The following is a 13,077-nucleotide window of genomic DNA, read 5'->3' as shown; positions in this document are numbered from 1 at the left end:
ACCCGGCCCCGCAGCCTCCCACCCAGGGCATCGCCACCGCCCCCGCTGCCAGCACCCCGGGGGCATCCTCTTATCACCTCCCCGCATTTTTCGCACCCCTTGGGGCTGTGCTGACCCCACACAGCCAGGCAGCAGCCCCCAGCCTGCGCCCCCAGCACAACGCCTGCCCCGAGGCACCGGGAACTGCCGCGCTGATTCAGCGCTCTCCAGGCTCGGCCACAGGGCCACCAGAGCCTGCAGGAGCCAACACCCAGGTCTTGTCTTGCAAACTTTTATTTTCACAGTGATGTGTGTGTGGAACAGCAGCAGTCATAAAACACAGCAGAGCCAGGAGGCAGGCACGCAGCCCTCGGACCCATCACCGCCTGTCACAGCACCAGCAGCATGCCCAGGGGCTGCAGCCCCAATTTGGTCCCGTTAGCTTAAGGGGCCCCCACTCACCTGTGCCAACAGAGCGCAGACACTGAGCAGCGAGAGCAAGGGGTGAAGCAGGCAGCAGGGTGTCGAGCTCTCAGGTCACAGCCCCCCAGCAGGTCACAGCACCTTCCTGTGCTGGTGGGCGGCTTGGAAAGCAGCACCACACCTCACAGCCACTGAGCAGGCACGCGAGGAGGGGCGAGGATCTCCCAGATCCAGCTACAGAATGAAAAGCTACAGACAGCTGCTGGCGGAGGGCTGGGGGTTTGCAGAGCTTGTTCTGTTCCCGTTAGCAGGAGAGCGCGCAGGCTCTGTTAAGCAAGGTAAGGCACAAAGGTGCAGCAGGGGAGCGTTGCTGTATATGAAGAGGTATAAATAGAGCCCGAGGCTGACCAGGGCAAGGATAGTAACAGAACTGCAGGCAGGGGCAGTGGCTGGCTGTCATCTCTGAAAGCCAGTACTGCCCAACCACCCAGTGTCCTGCGTAGCTTAGAGCACAAAGAGGTTTTTCTTTAGGTCAAGGCACCCCAGGAGCCTCTGCCCGCGGCAGCAGAGCACCATGATTACAGTCAATGTAAACCAAACACCCCAACAGCTATTTGCTACCTTCAGTCTTTGGTAAGTGCTAATGGCAATGATATCCTGCAGTAGAGCAAAAGGTGCTGCAGGAACAGGGCACCAAGGGTGCCCCTCATCAGGGCAAGGCAGGCTGGAGCCCCCACAGGTAGCACGGAGCCCCATGCCTCCTACCGAAAACATGGCTTTGAGATTTTGCTTCTTGGAGACGAACCGTCTTTGCTCACGGGCTGGGACACGCTGCCTCGGAGCTCAGAGCAGATTCACTCCGTGCTTCAGCAGCTTCTGCTTGGCCTTGCCCGGCAAGCTGAACGCGCTGTCGTGAGGGTTGGGAACGCCCGAGTTGCGGAGCGGAGCACCCAGCTGCTGGAAGTAGGTTTCCTGGACGGGGTTCCTGCAGGCGTACACGGCCGTGGAGGCGTTCCTGGAGGACAGGGGAGAAGCAGCAGTCAGGGTTTGCCCTGTGCAAGATCCCCTTCAGCTCCCAGTGCTGGGCAGCTCAGAGCACTGTGCTCCCAGCTACTGAGAGGGACTGAGGTCTATTTCAGTGAAGGAACACGATGCTGAAACGGGCACCAAACCCCTGTGATGTATTGCCAAAAGGCTACAGGGAGCCAGACCCTCCTTCCTTCTCAAGGGTCCGGGCGTCCTGAAGGAAAAAGGGTCACATCCCTCACGGTCTGGAACCTCTTCAGCAGCATCAACACCCGTGCAGCTGCCCATCCGCAGAGAGTCTCCCTGGCAGACCAGCCCAGGGCACAAGCTGACGTTAAACACTCCTCGTGTCCAACGCCCCGTCCTCCTGCAGGGACCTATCTCCCATACGGCAGTCCCAGCACAGCACCCCTGCAGCAGGACCCATGAGGTTAGTTGTGTGTGATGAGCCCAGCAATGGGTCAGACACGGTCAGCAGGAAGCTCAAACCATTCATTAAAAACCACCGTCAGTACTGACCTGGGAGAGATGCGAGGAAGCAAAGCAAAGGGCTCTGTATTCCTCCGTGAGAGCGGAAAGCAGCAGCTGATATGTTTGCTGACACCCTTCTGTGACAACTCTCCATAAAAGCAAGCAGTTTTAGTCATCTTGTTACTCAGGCTGATTCACACACTGAGTTGCTTTTTTTGGGGGCAACACAGAATGCGCCAGCTTACCCGGCACAGGATTTAAGGAGCCAGTCAAGCTAACGCTAACCACGGAGCTCTCCAGCATTAAAGCCTATGATTCACATTCCCTTGGCAGGCAGCATGACAGAAATGAAGCAGTAATTCCCAGAAGCATCTTTATTTCATCACGTTCTGGACAAACAAGCACGGCCAAGCAAGCAGAAACCCTGCACACACACAGCAGGAGCACCCTGCCCGAGATCAGCTGCGGGAATGGGAGCGCTGGAGCACAAGAGCAGCTCCTGCAGGGGCCGTGCGGAGCGCTGCCTGCGATAAGGCCATCCTGCCTGGCGCAGTACAATCGAGTTTGCCACGCACGTTACAGCGTGTTTCCAGCCCAACAAGCCGTGCAAGAAAACAAAATCTAGGTTGCCAATTCTGGGTGCTTTTGGCTCCCGGCCGAGACACAAATTATTAGGAACAGCTATATTTAAAACTGCGTCTTAGAACCTTACGGTGCCGGGAGCCGGCGATGTTCTAGTATTGTGTCTGAATTCAGACCTGGGGCACAGCTCGGCTGCGCCTCCAGCTCGCTCGTGCCGGTGCCATTTTAGCTGATCAACCCCCAGATCAAGCCCCAGGCAGAATATTGAGCAGCCTGCCTCTGAAGAGCAGACTTCAGGGAATGAGGTGACAGCACTGACCGCGGCGAGAGCCACCAGCACGATTACAGCACGTGCCACACCTCAGCGAGCTGTACAAAAGGAGTTCCCCCATTCCACCCAACGTGTGTGCCACACAGCAGCCCCGTGCCCGCAGGAGGGAGCGACGAGCCCCCCTTACCTGATGATCATTTCGGAGGCAGTCGGAAGCTGGCTGAAGTCCGAGTGGATCAGCGCTGCAGCCCTCAGGAAGTGCCGGTCCAGGGGGCCAGGTGTAGGGGGCAGGTTGGCTGCCAAACAGAGCAACGGGGGCGTTAGGAGCCTGCGCTGGGGAGAGCTGAGCAGGAAAAGGCTGGGGATTTCCCCCCAGTCCCTGGGTACGGCAGAACAGACTGCACAACAGCCTCGGTCTCAGCGTGATCTCGACAGGCAGCGGCTGATTTGTGCTCAGCCACGCACAGCCAAAGCCCGGCGTGCCTCTGCCACGTGTACACGGAGCAGAGGGGCGACAAGGGAGGCCTGAGGTGGGATTCCCTACAGTCAGCGGGCCTCCCCTTTCCCCAGAGGGGTTCCTCTAAGTGGGAGAGAGCCGGGACGCTGCTTGGGAGGCTGCCAGAGAACGGGGCAGGTCAGAATGAACGGCAGCAGCACCTGCACGGGGCCTCCTGCCTGCTCCCAGCCCCTACCTGCTGTGGAGGAGAGGCTGACACCAGGGCTGAACAGAGCCGGGGGGCTGGAGGTCGTGGTCAAAGAGGGTGTCGAGTCCTGTCCGTGGGCCCAGCAGCTCGCAGAGCCCCAGCCAACACCTCTCCAAGCGAGGTGCCAGTGGCAGCTGCTCCATCTCCCCACGGGCCCTGTCTCTGAGCCACAGGGTGTGATCAGCAAGCCTTCAGCAGGCTACAAACTCGCTAACGATGGAGTTTCCTCGGCTGGGCTGTACAACAGGGCCATTTCGTAAGGGTAACTGTACACAGCTTAGCAAGCAACGCCTCTGAGCTGTGAGGAAGTTACCACAGACCCCACAGAGCTCCCGCTGTGACAGCAGCAGGCGAGGGCTTACCCGTGAGCACGTTCTGGATGCAGTCGTAGTGCGTGAAGCTGTAGGTCGCCTTGGCTGAGGACGCAGAGTCCTTGGGCAGGGTCTCCCTCAGGTGAACTTCGAGGCCGTTCAGAGAAGCCAGGCTGCTGTGGTACTGCACAGGGCAGGAGGAGGCACGGGTCAGAGCATCCCGGGGGGAGCACGGTGACTGCTGCCAGCAGGGCAGGGACCAGGCCCCCGGCCAGGAACTGCAGTAACTCGGGCAGAGGAAAGCAGGGACCAGAACGGGGCACCCCAACCCCAACAGGAGCCACTGCACTGCCTGCAACCACGGCTCCCCCAGCTCAGCACAGGCCTGGTGCCCGGGGGCTGCAGCCTGGAGGATGGATGGGATCGGCACCGAGCCTGCAGCCTCTGCCGGCCCCAAGATTAACTCCCTAATCCCCAACTCCCTAATTCCCCCGCTCCCTCCTCCACTGCTGAGCGGATCACGCCTCCACCCAGCAGCAGGGCAGGGCCTGCCCTTGGCCCCAGCACAGATTTGCTTTTCTCTCCGGTGAGGAGGGGAGGGGACGGCTCCCACCCAGGGGCACGCAGCGGGATGGGAGCCCGCCTGCTCTGCCGCAGGTCTGCACCAGGAGCTGCTCTGCCCGGGGTGATCTGTGCCGCCGCGCAAGGAGCATATTTTACCCTTCTTTGGTGTCATTCAGGGGCCTCAAAGCGTTTGATAAATTAATTACAAGCAAGCTTTGACATCCCTGAGAGCCGAGGGTCATTTGTAACCCACAGATAAACAAAAGCTCAGAAAGCTGCGGCCGTGCCTCGAGCCCAGCGCGCCGCCAGCAGCGGAGCCTCCACGCTCCCAGCTCCGTGTCCTGCAGCAAGGTGCCCCTCCTCGGGAGGACGGGACGGGCAGCACAGCTCCAGGAAATAACAGCACCTGCTCCAAGGGGAAGGCTGTAGCCAGGAAAACCAGGAGAAAAATAAAGCTGGGCAGAGGTAACATTTGCTAAGACGAGATCTGAAGCAGAAGCATGCACGCTGAAAGCAGTGTGTCTGAGGAGACAGCAACCTGCACAGAGCAGCACTGGGGCCACACGAAGGGAAAATGAGCCAAAGGCAGCACAGCACTCACAGGGGGGCTGATCTCAAGATGTGGTGAGCCCAGCGACCAGCTGAGCCAGGACAGGCCCACCTTGCTCACTGCTGGCTGTGCCCAGGGACTGATGGAGGAGGAGCAATGCGTGCCTGCCACGAGCAGAGCTAACCCCGAGGCGTTTACATGTGCCTATGGCCCTCAGATATTCCCTCTCAGCAGCGAGTGGGGCTGCGGGCAGCAGGCAGAGCAGAGGCTGGTGTCCTGACAAGGCTCCTGACGGAGGGTCAGGACATGAGCTGCGGGATGGAGGGGAGCTGAGGGCGTCTGCACAGCACCAGTGTCCTCCAGCTCTCGAGCACATCGTTCCTCCCTGTGTGCACCCCACCTCCTGCCCCAGACGTGATGGAGCAGGGCCACTGCGTGGCTGCCTGTTCAATTTGAGCAGGAACAGGAAGGGGACGATGATTTGGCATTTCTGGTGCAGAAGGCTAAGGCGTCCTGGCCTTGGCTGATTTTGCATCCACCCCTTCCCTGGCAAGCCAACCCTGCGGGCTGTGCATCCCCCGGGGCACAGGGGGGTCACGGACACAGCCCCTGAGCCCCAGAGCTCAGAACCAAACCTTGAGCTTTGTGCCCTTGAGGCTGTGCTGCTGGCAGCCGGCATCAGCCTGCGCTCTCCCCCACCTTGCAGTCTGACAGCTGAAGAAATGAGGTTGTTCCTATGGCAACTGGCACATCAAACGGGCCTCTGCAGCTTTGACTCAGCTCCCCAGCTGAGGCCGAGGCCAGGCAGCAGCTCTGCAGCCTCATCCTTCACAGGGAGGCGCCGGAGCAGCCTCGTCCTCCCCCCGCACCCACGGGCGCATCGTTACCGGCGGGGCAGGCTGCACACAGCAGCACGCCCAGCAGCAGGAGGCACCTCGGATCACCCCGGCACAGCACCCACAGGCAGCGCTCAGAGGGCACCCCCCAGTCCTGCCACAGCTCCCCCGGGGACAGCAGGGCCAGGGGGAGGCAGGCTGGGGACCCGGGGTCCCATCCGGAGAGGCGCCGCGGGGAGCTGCTGCCCCAGCAGGGCTCCCCACCGAGCACACCCTGCCTTGCAGACAGCCCCAGGGATCCCAACGGGGCTGCCCAGCAAATCCCAAACCCAGCACAGCCCCTGGCAGCCAGCAGGGCTGTCTCGCACCAACACGCCGTGCTGAGGAGCGCTGCGCTGGTGCTGACAGACGGCAGCAGCTACGGGAGCGACCCGTGACAGCTCCCACCTCCCAGGCTGGCTCCTCACGTTCGCTCACACCTCTCGGCGCTGTCTGGGGGTGCTGGCTCCCGCCACGCCACACAGCTTTGCCTTCTGTGCCACAGAGCAGGTGAGGACAGAGTCGGGAGCAGACTCCCTGCTCGCTCTGAGCCTCCGCGCCCCGTCCCGCCCCGCCACCACCACGGGAGCGGCCGCAGCCGAGGACCTGCGGGTGCTGAAGGGGTCTGCTACTCACCACGTTTTCGATGGAGCTCTGGTCAGCTCGGAGGCGATCTTCAGCCAGCAGGGCGAGCACCAGCCCCTTGATGCAGTGGACGTACAAGCTCATCTGAACCACCCTGCCGTGCCCGCCGGTCCCTGCGCCACCCTGGGCTCCCCGAGTGCCCTCCCGAGGCCGGGCGCTGTCCCCGGGCTGGGGACAGGCTGTGCTCTCTGCTGGGTCACCGGGCAGGCTCTCCTGAGTGCCTGCAGCTGGCAGCTCCCCCCTGCTGCTGAGCTCTGGCTGTACACCAGCGGCTGGACAATCTGCCCCCCAGTTACCACCAGTGGCACCACTTTCTCCAGAGACACTGTCGGGGCTCGGGGTCTCTTCCTGGCCTTTTTCGCCCGACTTCCTTCTGCTCAGCTCCTGGGCAGGAGAGCAAACGGCTGGACTGGTGCTGCCTGCAGGACAGCTCTGGGAACTGCACTGTTGGACATCCGAGTCCTCAAGAGATTCCCCCGTGCTCTGCCTCTCCTGCGCGTAGGGGTTTGGGAAGGAGAAGCCTTCCAGGTACGGACCCGCAGCCTGAGCGTGCCCAGCAGCACGCAGCCTGGGAGGGCTCGGCAGCTCTCTCACGGGTCTGTCGGATGAGAAGGACGCTTTTCCACCGAGCTCTGAGCTCCTGTCATCCAGGCAGCTCGGTTCTGCAGCTGGGGAATTCTTTGCCCTGGCTTCCATCCTGGGGAAGCTCTGCAGAGCCCCCGTGTCTGCGAGGCTGCCATCTGCTGCTGTGGGTGTGCTTGAGGCTTGCTCGGGGGGATCCTGCACGGAGGTATCGTTCAGGTCTTGGTTTCCTTGAATTCCTGGTGGTTCTGGAGTTGCCTGGGAGCCAGGAGCATTCTTCTCTCCTCTAAGGCTTGCTGGGGACATGGGCGACCTAGCAAGAGGTAACAAGTTGATTAAACTGCTGAGCAGGATCTGTTTATAGAGAATTATTAAGTATATAATAGCTCACTTCCTGCTACAAAGAACATCTACCTCAGCAAAGGATGGGGTAAGTTTTAACACAGCTGAAAAGCAGGGGCCACACACATTGTGGACTGCTGGGCACGTCACTGCCTCACTCACAGAGCACAAAGGCTTAAAACAACACCAGGAACTGAGGGAGCATCACAGCTGCTCCTGGGAGACAGCCGTGCTTCAGGCTGCTTCACAACAAAGACACGGACACCACAGATTCCGTCCAGCCTAAAAGACCTCAGGCCCCTTCAGCAGAAAGGTGCTGGAGTTTGAATTCATGTCAGAGGAAACAGCAGTGGCTGGTGAGGACACAGTGCCACGCTAACTCCCAGCTGCAGGGGCCTTTTTAGGCATCCTAGTGACTTCCCACCTCGTCATCCACTCCACTGGGAAGTCTCGGAGCACTGAGACTTCGTCTTCTGTCAGGAACACGGGGATGATACGGACACCCTGCGGCAGCGGAGAACCTGCAAGAGCAACGGAGGTTTCAGAGCTGAACAAACATGTCCCAGCACACGGAACAGAAGCCAGACTCCTCAGCACAAAGCCCTCCACAAGAGGAGGCGGCGTGCTACCACCCTGTGTGCAGGGGCATCAGAAGCTCTCCAGGTCTGACTAGGCAGCATCTCCCCACCCTCCTCATACACTCAGCGCCTGACAGAGTTAAAGTTCTCCCCCTCTTTTTTTTTTTTTCCCCCTCCAACTGTCCTGACAGAATATTTATTAACTGATGCTCAAAAACGATGACTGAAAGCAGCAGCCATCTGTTTTCAGGGTTCCATCAGTGGCCAAGCAGACACATGGGTAACTGGAATTCATGTTGGGAATCTGCAGAACTCATGACTAAACCCAAAAGAGCAAACTCCTGTGCTTAGCTGAAGGAACTAGCTCTGATTACACAACACCCACTGGCACACGCTGACTAGCAGCAGCGCTGCCCTCGGGGATGCTCCTGCATTCAGCTTTGACACAGTCCCAGGAAATCTCAGCGCCCTGCAGCTGGTGCTCACCGTGTGCCCGCTGCTCCTCGCCTCCACACTCCCCCTGCAAGAGAAGCCAACCATCAGCTCAAGGCACGACTAAGCACTCGCCATCAGTGCCACCAGGTCGTCCCCCCCAGCCCCCTCAGAGGACAGCAGGTATCCTCCCTGTGACTACAGCAGGCCCCAGACCATCCCCTTCTGCAGGTGCAGTTATCAGGTTACCACGCTGGGCAATGATTTATTCCCTAGGTAGCCCTCAAGGCCAAGGGGACTTCCCAAGAACCCAAATCCACCTGAAAGCAGGGACAAATACACCACAGTCTGCCATTACTGCACACTCGGGGAACAAACCCTTGCTTCTCTCCACCAGAGAGAAAGTAGAGGCATTCCTCATACTGGATCTTGATACATTTTCAGAGAAGATCTTGGACACCAGAAATAATTACTTCTGGTAAGTTTTAATGACAATGAAAAGTGACCTATTCATCGCTTTCGGATACTCATTTTGGGTATAGAGCACTGAATATCCAAATTTAGGTAACGTGCTCATCAAAACATCATGTATTTGAGAACTCATAAATTCATATTGAAGCAAAAGCAAATTCCTAGTGTAAAAGTCTTGAAACCTTCCTCAGTCATAAGTAATAAAAGCTCTTAACAGCATCAATATTTGTCCTTCTTGGCAACCACAGACAAGACCTGTGGGACAAGAGCTCCCAGAGGGCACCCCCCGAGCGCCCACCTGCACGCAGCGAACACACTCAGCAGCATACCTGGCCTGGCTCATCGCCCTGGAGGAGAACTTTGGCTGTGAGAGGAGGCGGCAGCTGGGTGCTCACAATCCTGAAAGCGCAAAACCAAGTCACCACCCATGAGCACGGCATCACCTGACAGTCAGCTGTGGGTTCTCATCGCTCGGTGCGTCCCGGCTGAGCCAGCGGCAGCGCGGTGCTCACACGAGGCTGCTCTCTGCACAGACCTGGCTGGGCTGCAGGGCCCCGTTTCCCAGACAGGGCATCCCTGGGGGGTCTTTTCCACCGCACCCACCCCTCCGGGTTGTGCTAGAAACCCTGCGTGGGTTGAAGGGCCAGCCTGAGACACGGGCTGTACCATACCCAGCACAAAAGGAACACAAGCTGGGTGACCGTCAGGACTCAAATTCTCTTTGTTGGGTCAGTTCCACTACAAACCCTGCTGGTATTTCCTCTGGGCCAACAAATCTGGTTTTGCCAAGTCAGGACCTAATATTAGCAATGTTTCCTGCCACCCCCCGAAGAGCTGTGAGCAGTGGAGAAGATTCAGGAGGATGAACACTCCAGGTATTGCAATGCAGCCCCTCGTACAGGGCTTCAAAAGGTGTGTGGTCTCTCCACGTACACCTTGCTGAGATCCACCTTCTTCAGACTCTCCAAAAGACTCTAAAGAAAAGGAAGTTTCACCCCAGCACAAAGCCCTCTGCAGTGCTGCAGCAAGGTTCAGAGAACTCTGATGATGTTTGGTGGAAAAATCCTCTACCAGAGGGAAGAGCAACGCAGTGAGACGCACCGGGGTGATGGGCAGACACAGGACAGGACCCGGTTCTGCAGTCAGACGTCTGCTTCCAGGGCAACACTGCCAGGTTTAAGGATGCTGCAGTGACTCACGCCCAGCGTCCTGCTTGCAAAAGTGACATCATTGCCTTAAAAATGTCTGGCCAGCCTCTGTCAGGCCTGGAGAGCAGCGCACATTGTGGCATAATTCCAGCGCTTGTAAGATGTGCTGCAGGCACAGCCTGTGTCAAAGGGAATGAATGCTGCTGCCAAGGGATTCTCCAAACCCCCCAAGGGATTCAAGGCTTTCCTTGATGTCGTTTAGAGCCACACCTGCAGCATCCTCAGCTACCTGTGATTTATCTGCAGTTGAAAGATGACAGATTTCCCACAGGAAATTCTGTCTCATTCTTCTCTGTACTTTCTACCAGTACAGAGAGCGGTCCTGGCTACAAGGCAGACAGAAATATACAGGGACGGGCACTCGTGTGCTCTGCAAGACAGCAAGGAGTGAAAGAATGACGTACACACTTCTCTCCTTCTCCTGGGGACTTCCACCTGAGAAGTCTAACTCGTTAGGCCCTCACGTTTCACTGAATACCAACAGCAGACTACTCCTTACACTGAAACCTTGAATTCCTTCATGCTTCAGTTTTTCCCACTTACAGACACAAGTGACCATTTATCCTCTCTGAAATACAGCAGCAGACAGGGATGCCCTTGCCTGAAGCATTAATGTTCCTGCCAGTACCAGAAAGCAGCCCTGTGTACAGCTGCTGCCCCTGCTCTGCTCCCTGGATGCGCCCCAGGATCGGAGCTCTGAGCACGGGCAGATTTAAGGGCCAGGCCTGGTCACTTACAAGCCTTTGTAGAGAATACAGCCTGCCAAGACATGGGGAGACCGCTGGCAAGTCTGCAAGATGAGAGCTGCTTTCAGTAAAAGCAGTGGGTCCACCTAGACAGAGAGAAACAGAGGTCGTGTCAGAGAACCCCAAGAAATGCTCAAAATGGCAAATAAAAACAAAAACTGAGGCATTTACAGAGCTATGCACTGCAGAGGACAGATTTTTACCTTGTTCTTGTCCAGATTCCAGAGAGAATTAAAAATCTTGTGGAGGTCATTGGTGTTTTTCTGGATGTGTTCAATGTACCTGTCCCACTGCCTGTCCAGCTCCTCCTGAGAAAACTCCTACGGACACCCAAAATCCGCGTGGCTGTCACTCCCCGAGCCCTACCACACTCCCAGCCAGACCCAGCACGGCTGCTGCTCTCTACTTACCATGTAAGCGCGCTGCACAGGCCCATTGTAGAAGGTGAAGAGGCTGATCAGCTGCTCCAGAAACCGTCTACAGCTGATGTCAGAGAGCTCAACAGCGCAGCCCAGCACCTTCAGTGCAGAAAGCCACAAATGGTGAGCGTGACGAACAAAACCCAGGGACAGCAGGTGAGAGCAACTCTTACTGCTTTTAAGTATCTAGGGCGTACAGGGAGTTCGGTGGCAGGCAGACGTTCCCCAGATTCACAAGTCTGATTAAAAGAAATTTCAAAAATACCCAAAGGAGAGCCCTGGCACAGCCAGGATAAGTAAATGATAACAGCAAGCCAGTTTTAGACGCTGTCCTTTCTCATTGTACGTTAGATGACCTAGCTCAGCGCTCTAAATCATTACCAACATTTTCCTGAAACTAAGGACTTTAAAACATTCACATTCACCTGCAATCTACAGCAATCAAGAGGTTTAATTTCGTTTTGGAGCTGCCGAGGAAGAAACAGAAGTGCCAGGGCCTTCTGACTTGTTCCAGCCATGGCCAGGCACATCCCAGCCGATGCACTGGGCGTGGGGGCACAGAGGGGCAGGGGGGGCTCTTACAAACCGGGTGAAGGGATCACCCTGCACATGCCCCCACTGCAGTGACCCAAAGCTGCGTGGCCTGGCAGCGAGGAGCCGAGCCCTGCAGGCTCCCCCCGGGTCTCCCTGTACCAGGCCCACACCCCCTGGATGAAAATCCCTCAGTCTGCCGGGGCAGCCGGGGCTTCTCGTGGGTTTAGCGGGTGCCCCCAGCCCCCCGCACTCACCCACAGGTGGTCCCCGTCGGCTCTGACGGCGAACTTGAGCTTCCTCAGGCGGATGAGGCCGGGGACAGCCCCCGAGATGTCGGCCACGCAGCGCACGGCGCCCGCCAGCTGCCCGCACAGCAGCTCCTGCTGCTCGGGGGGCGTCTGGGGGGGGGGGGGGAGAGCGGCTTTAGGCCTTTAACGGGGCTCGGAGGGACGGCGACAACGCCGCGCTCAGAGATAATTGATTATAAATACAACTGAATCGAGTGGGTGCAGCGGGACAGGGAAATTGGGGGGGGAATGGGATTGAGCCGTGTTTTCAAGCAGCACCAGGCCTGGGTTACCGCGGTGCCTGCAGCCCCCCAGTGCCCCCCAGCCCCCCTAGCGCCCCCCAAACCCCCCCCCGACCCTCTCAAGCTCCCCCCAACACCCCCAGGGCTTCCCAGACCCCCTAGTGCCCCCCAGTACCCCCCCACTAGGCTCCCAAGCCACCCCCAGCTCCCCCCCAGCCCCCCCCAGTACCCCCAGGGCCTCCCAGACCCCTCTAAGCCCCCCCTAGTTCCCCTGGTGCCCCCCCAGTGTCCCCCAGCCCCGCTCCAGGGCTCCCCAGGCCCCCCCCAGACCCCTCCAGTACCCCCAGTGCCCCCTAGCCCCCCCTAGTGCTCCCCAGACCCCCCCAAGCTCCCCCTACTGCCCCCCAGTGTCACCCCAGTGTCCCCCCCAGTACCCCCAGGCCCCCCAGTACCCCCATAGTACCCCCGGTGCCCCCCCCGCCCCCGCTACCTGCCGGGGGTGGAAGCAGCAGATCCCGGCGCTCGTGGGGTCGCCCTCGCCCCGCACCTTGGAGCCGTCGTAGAGGAAGAAGCAGCTGCACCTGCGGGCACGGCCACCCCGGGGCGTCAGGCGGCACCGAGACCCCCCCGGGACCCCCCGAGACCCCCCCCTCCACCTCCACCCCCCCGGGCTTCCATCCCCGTCCCCCCCCCCCCCCCCCCTCCCCGCTCACCACGGGGCCGGGCCGGGCCGGGCCATGGGGCCGTGAGGGGGGGGGTGCGGGGGGGGGGGCGCTGCCGGTCCCGTGCCCGCCCCCTCGTGACGGCGGCGCCGACGGCGGCCGCGCGGGGCCCG

At 59.2% G+C, this 13,077-nt stretch overlaps 1 protein-coding gene across 3 annotated transcripts; it reads right to left on the bottom strand.

The window, feature by feature from the left end:
• Positions 1–124: 124 nt before the first annotated feature.
• HPS4 (HPS4 biogenesis of lysosomal organelles complex 3 subunit 2) lies at positions 125–12,993 on the bottom strand. Of its 3 annotated transcripts, none has more exons than XM_082774213.1 (14): positions 12,956–12,993; positions 12,733–12,823; positions 11,968–12,111; positions 11,171–11,278; positions 10,964–11,080; positions 10,752–10,846; positions 9,136–9,205; positions 8,390–8,423; positions 7,750–7,846; positions 6,393–7,296; positions 3,819–3,951; positions 2,940–3,048; positions 1,948–2,045; positions 1,425–1,839 (listed from the first exon to the last, which is right to left on the bottom strand). In XM_082774213.1, exons 1-14 carry the CDS (start codon positions 12,979–12,981, stop codon positions 1,763–1,765), a joined length of 2,103 nt encoding a protein of 700 aa, XP_082630339.1. In that variant the 5' UTR covers positions 12,982–12,993; the 3' UTR covers positions 1,425–1,762. The 3 variants fall into 3 exon arrangements, with proteins under 3 accessions (XP_082630340.1, XP_082630339.1, XP_082630341.1); XM_082774215.1 differs by having other exon boundaries at positions 1,948–2,036; XM_082774214.1 differs by lacking the exons at positions 1,425–1,839; positions 1,948–2,045 and adding an exon at positions 125–1,417.
• Between the last annotated feature and the right edge of the window lie 84 nt (positions 12,994–13,077).

The sequence above is a fragment of the Aythya marila genome (genome assembly GCF_965140915.1).
Source record: "Aythya marila genome assembly, chromosome: 17".
NCBI classification, from domain to species: Eukaryota; Metazoa; Chordata; class Aves; order Anseriformes; family Anatidae; genus Aythya; species Aythya marila.
This window is presented reverse-complemented; position numbering and strand designations above follow the sequence as displayed.

Coding starts and splice junctions, on each gene's coding strand:
- HPS4 (XM_082774213.1), bottom strand. CDS start 12,981: ATGGCCCGGCCCGGCCCGGCCCCGTG. Junction 3,952..6,392: donor AGAGCTCCATCGAAAACGTG/GTGAGTAGCAGA, acceptor TGCCCTGTGCAG/TACCACAGCAGCCTGGCTTC. Junction 3,049..3,818: donor CATCCAGAACGTGCTCACGG/GTAAGCCCTCGC, acceptor TCTGTTTGGCAG/CCAACCTGCCCCCTACACCT.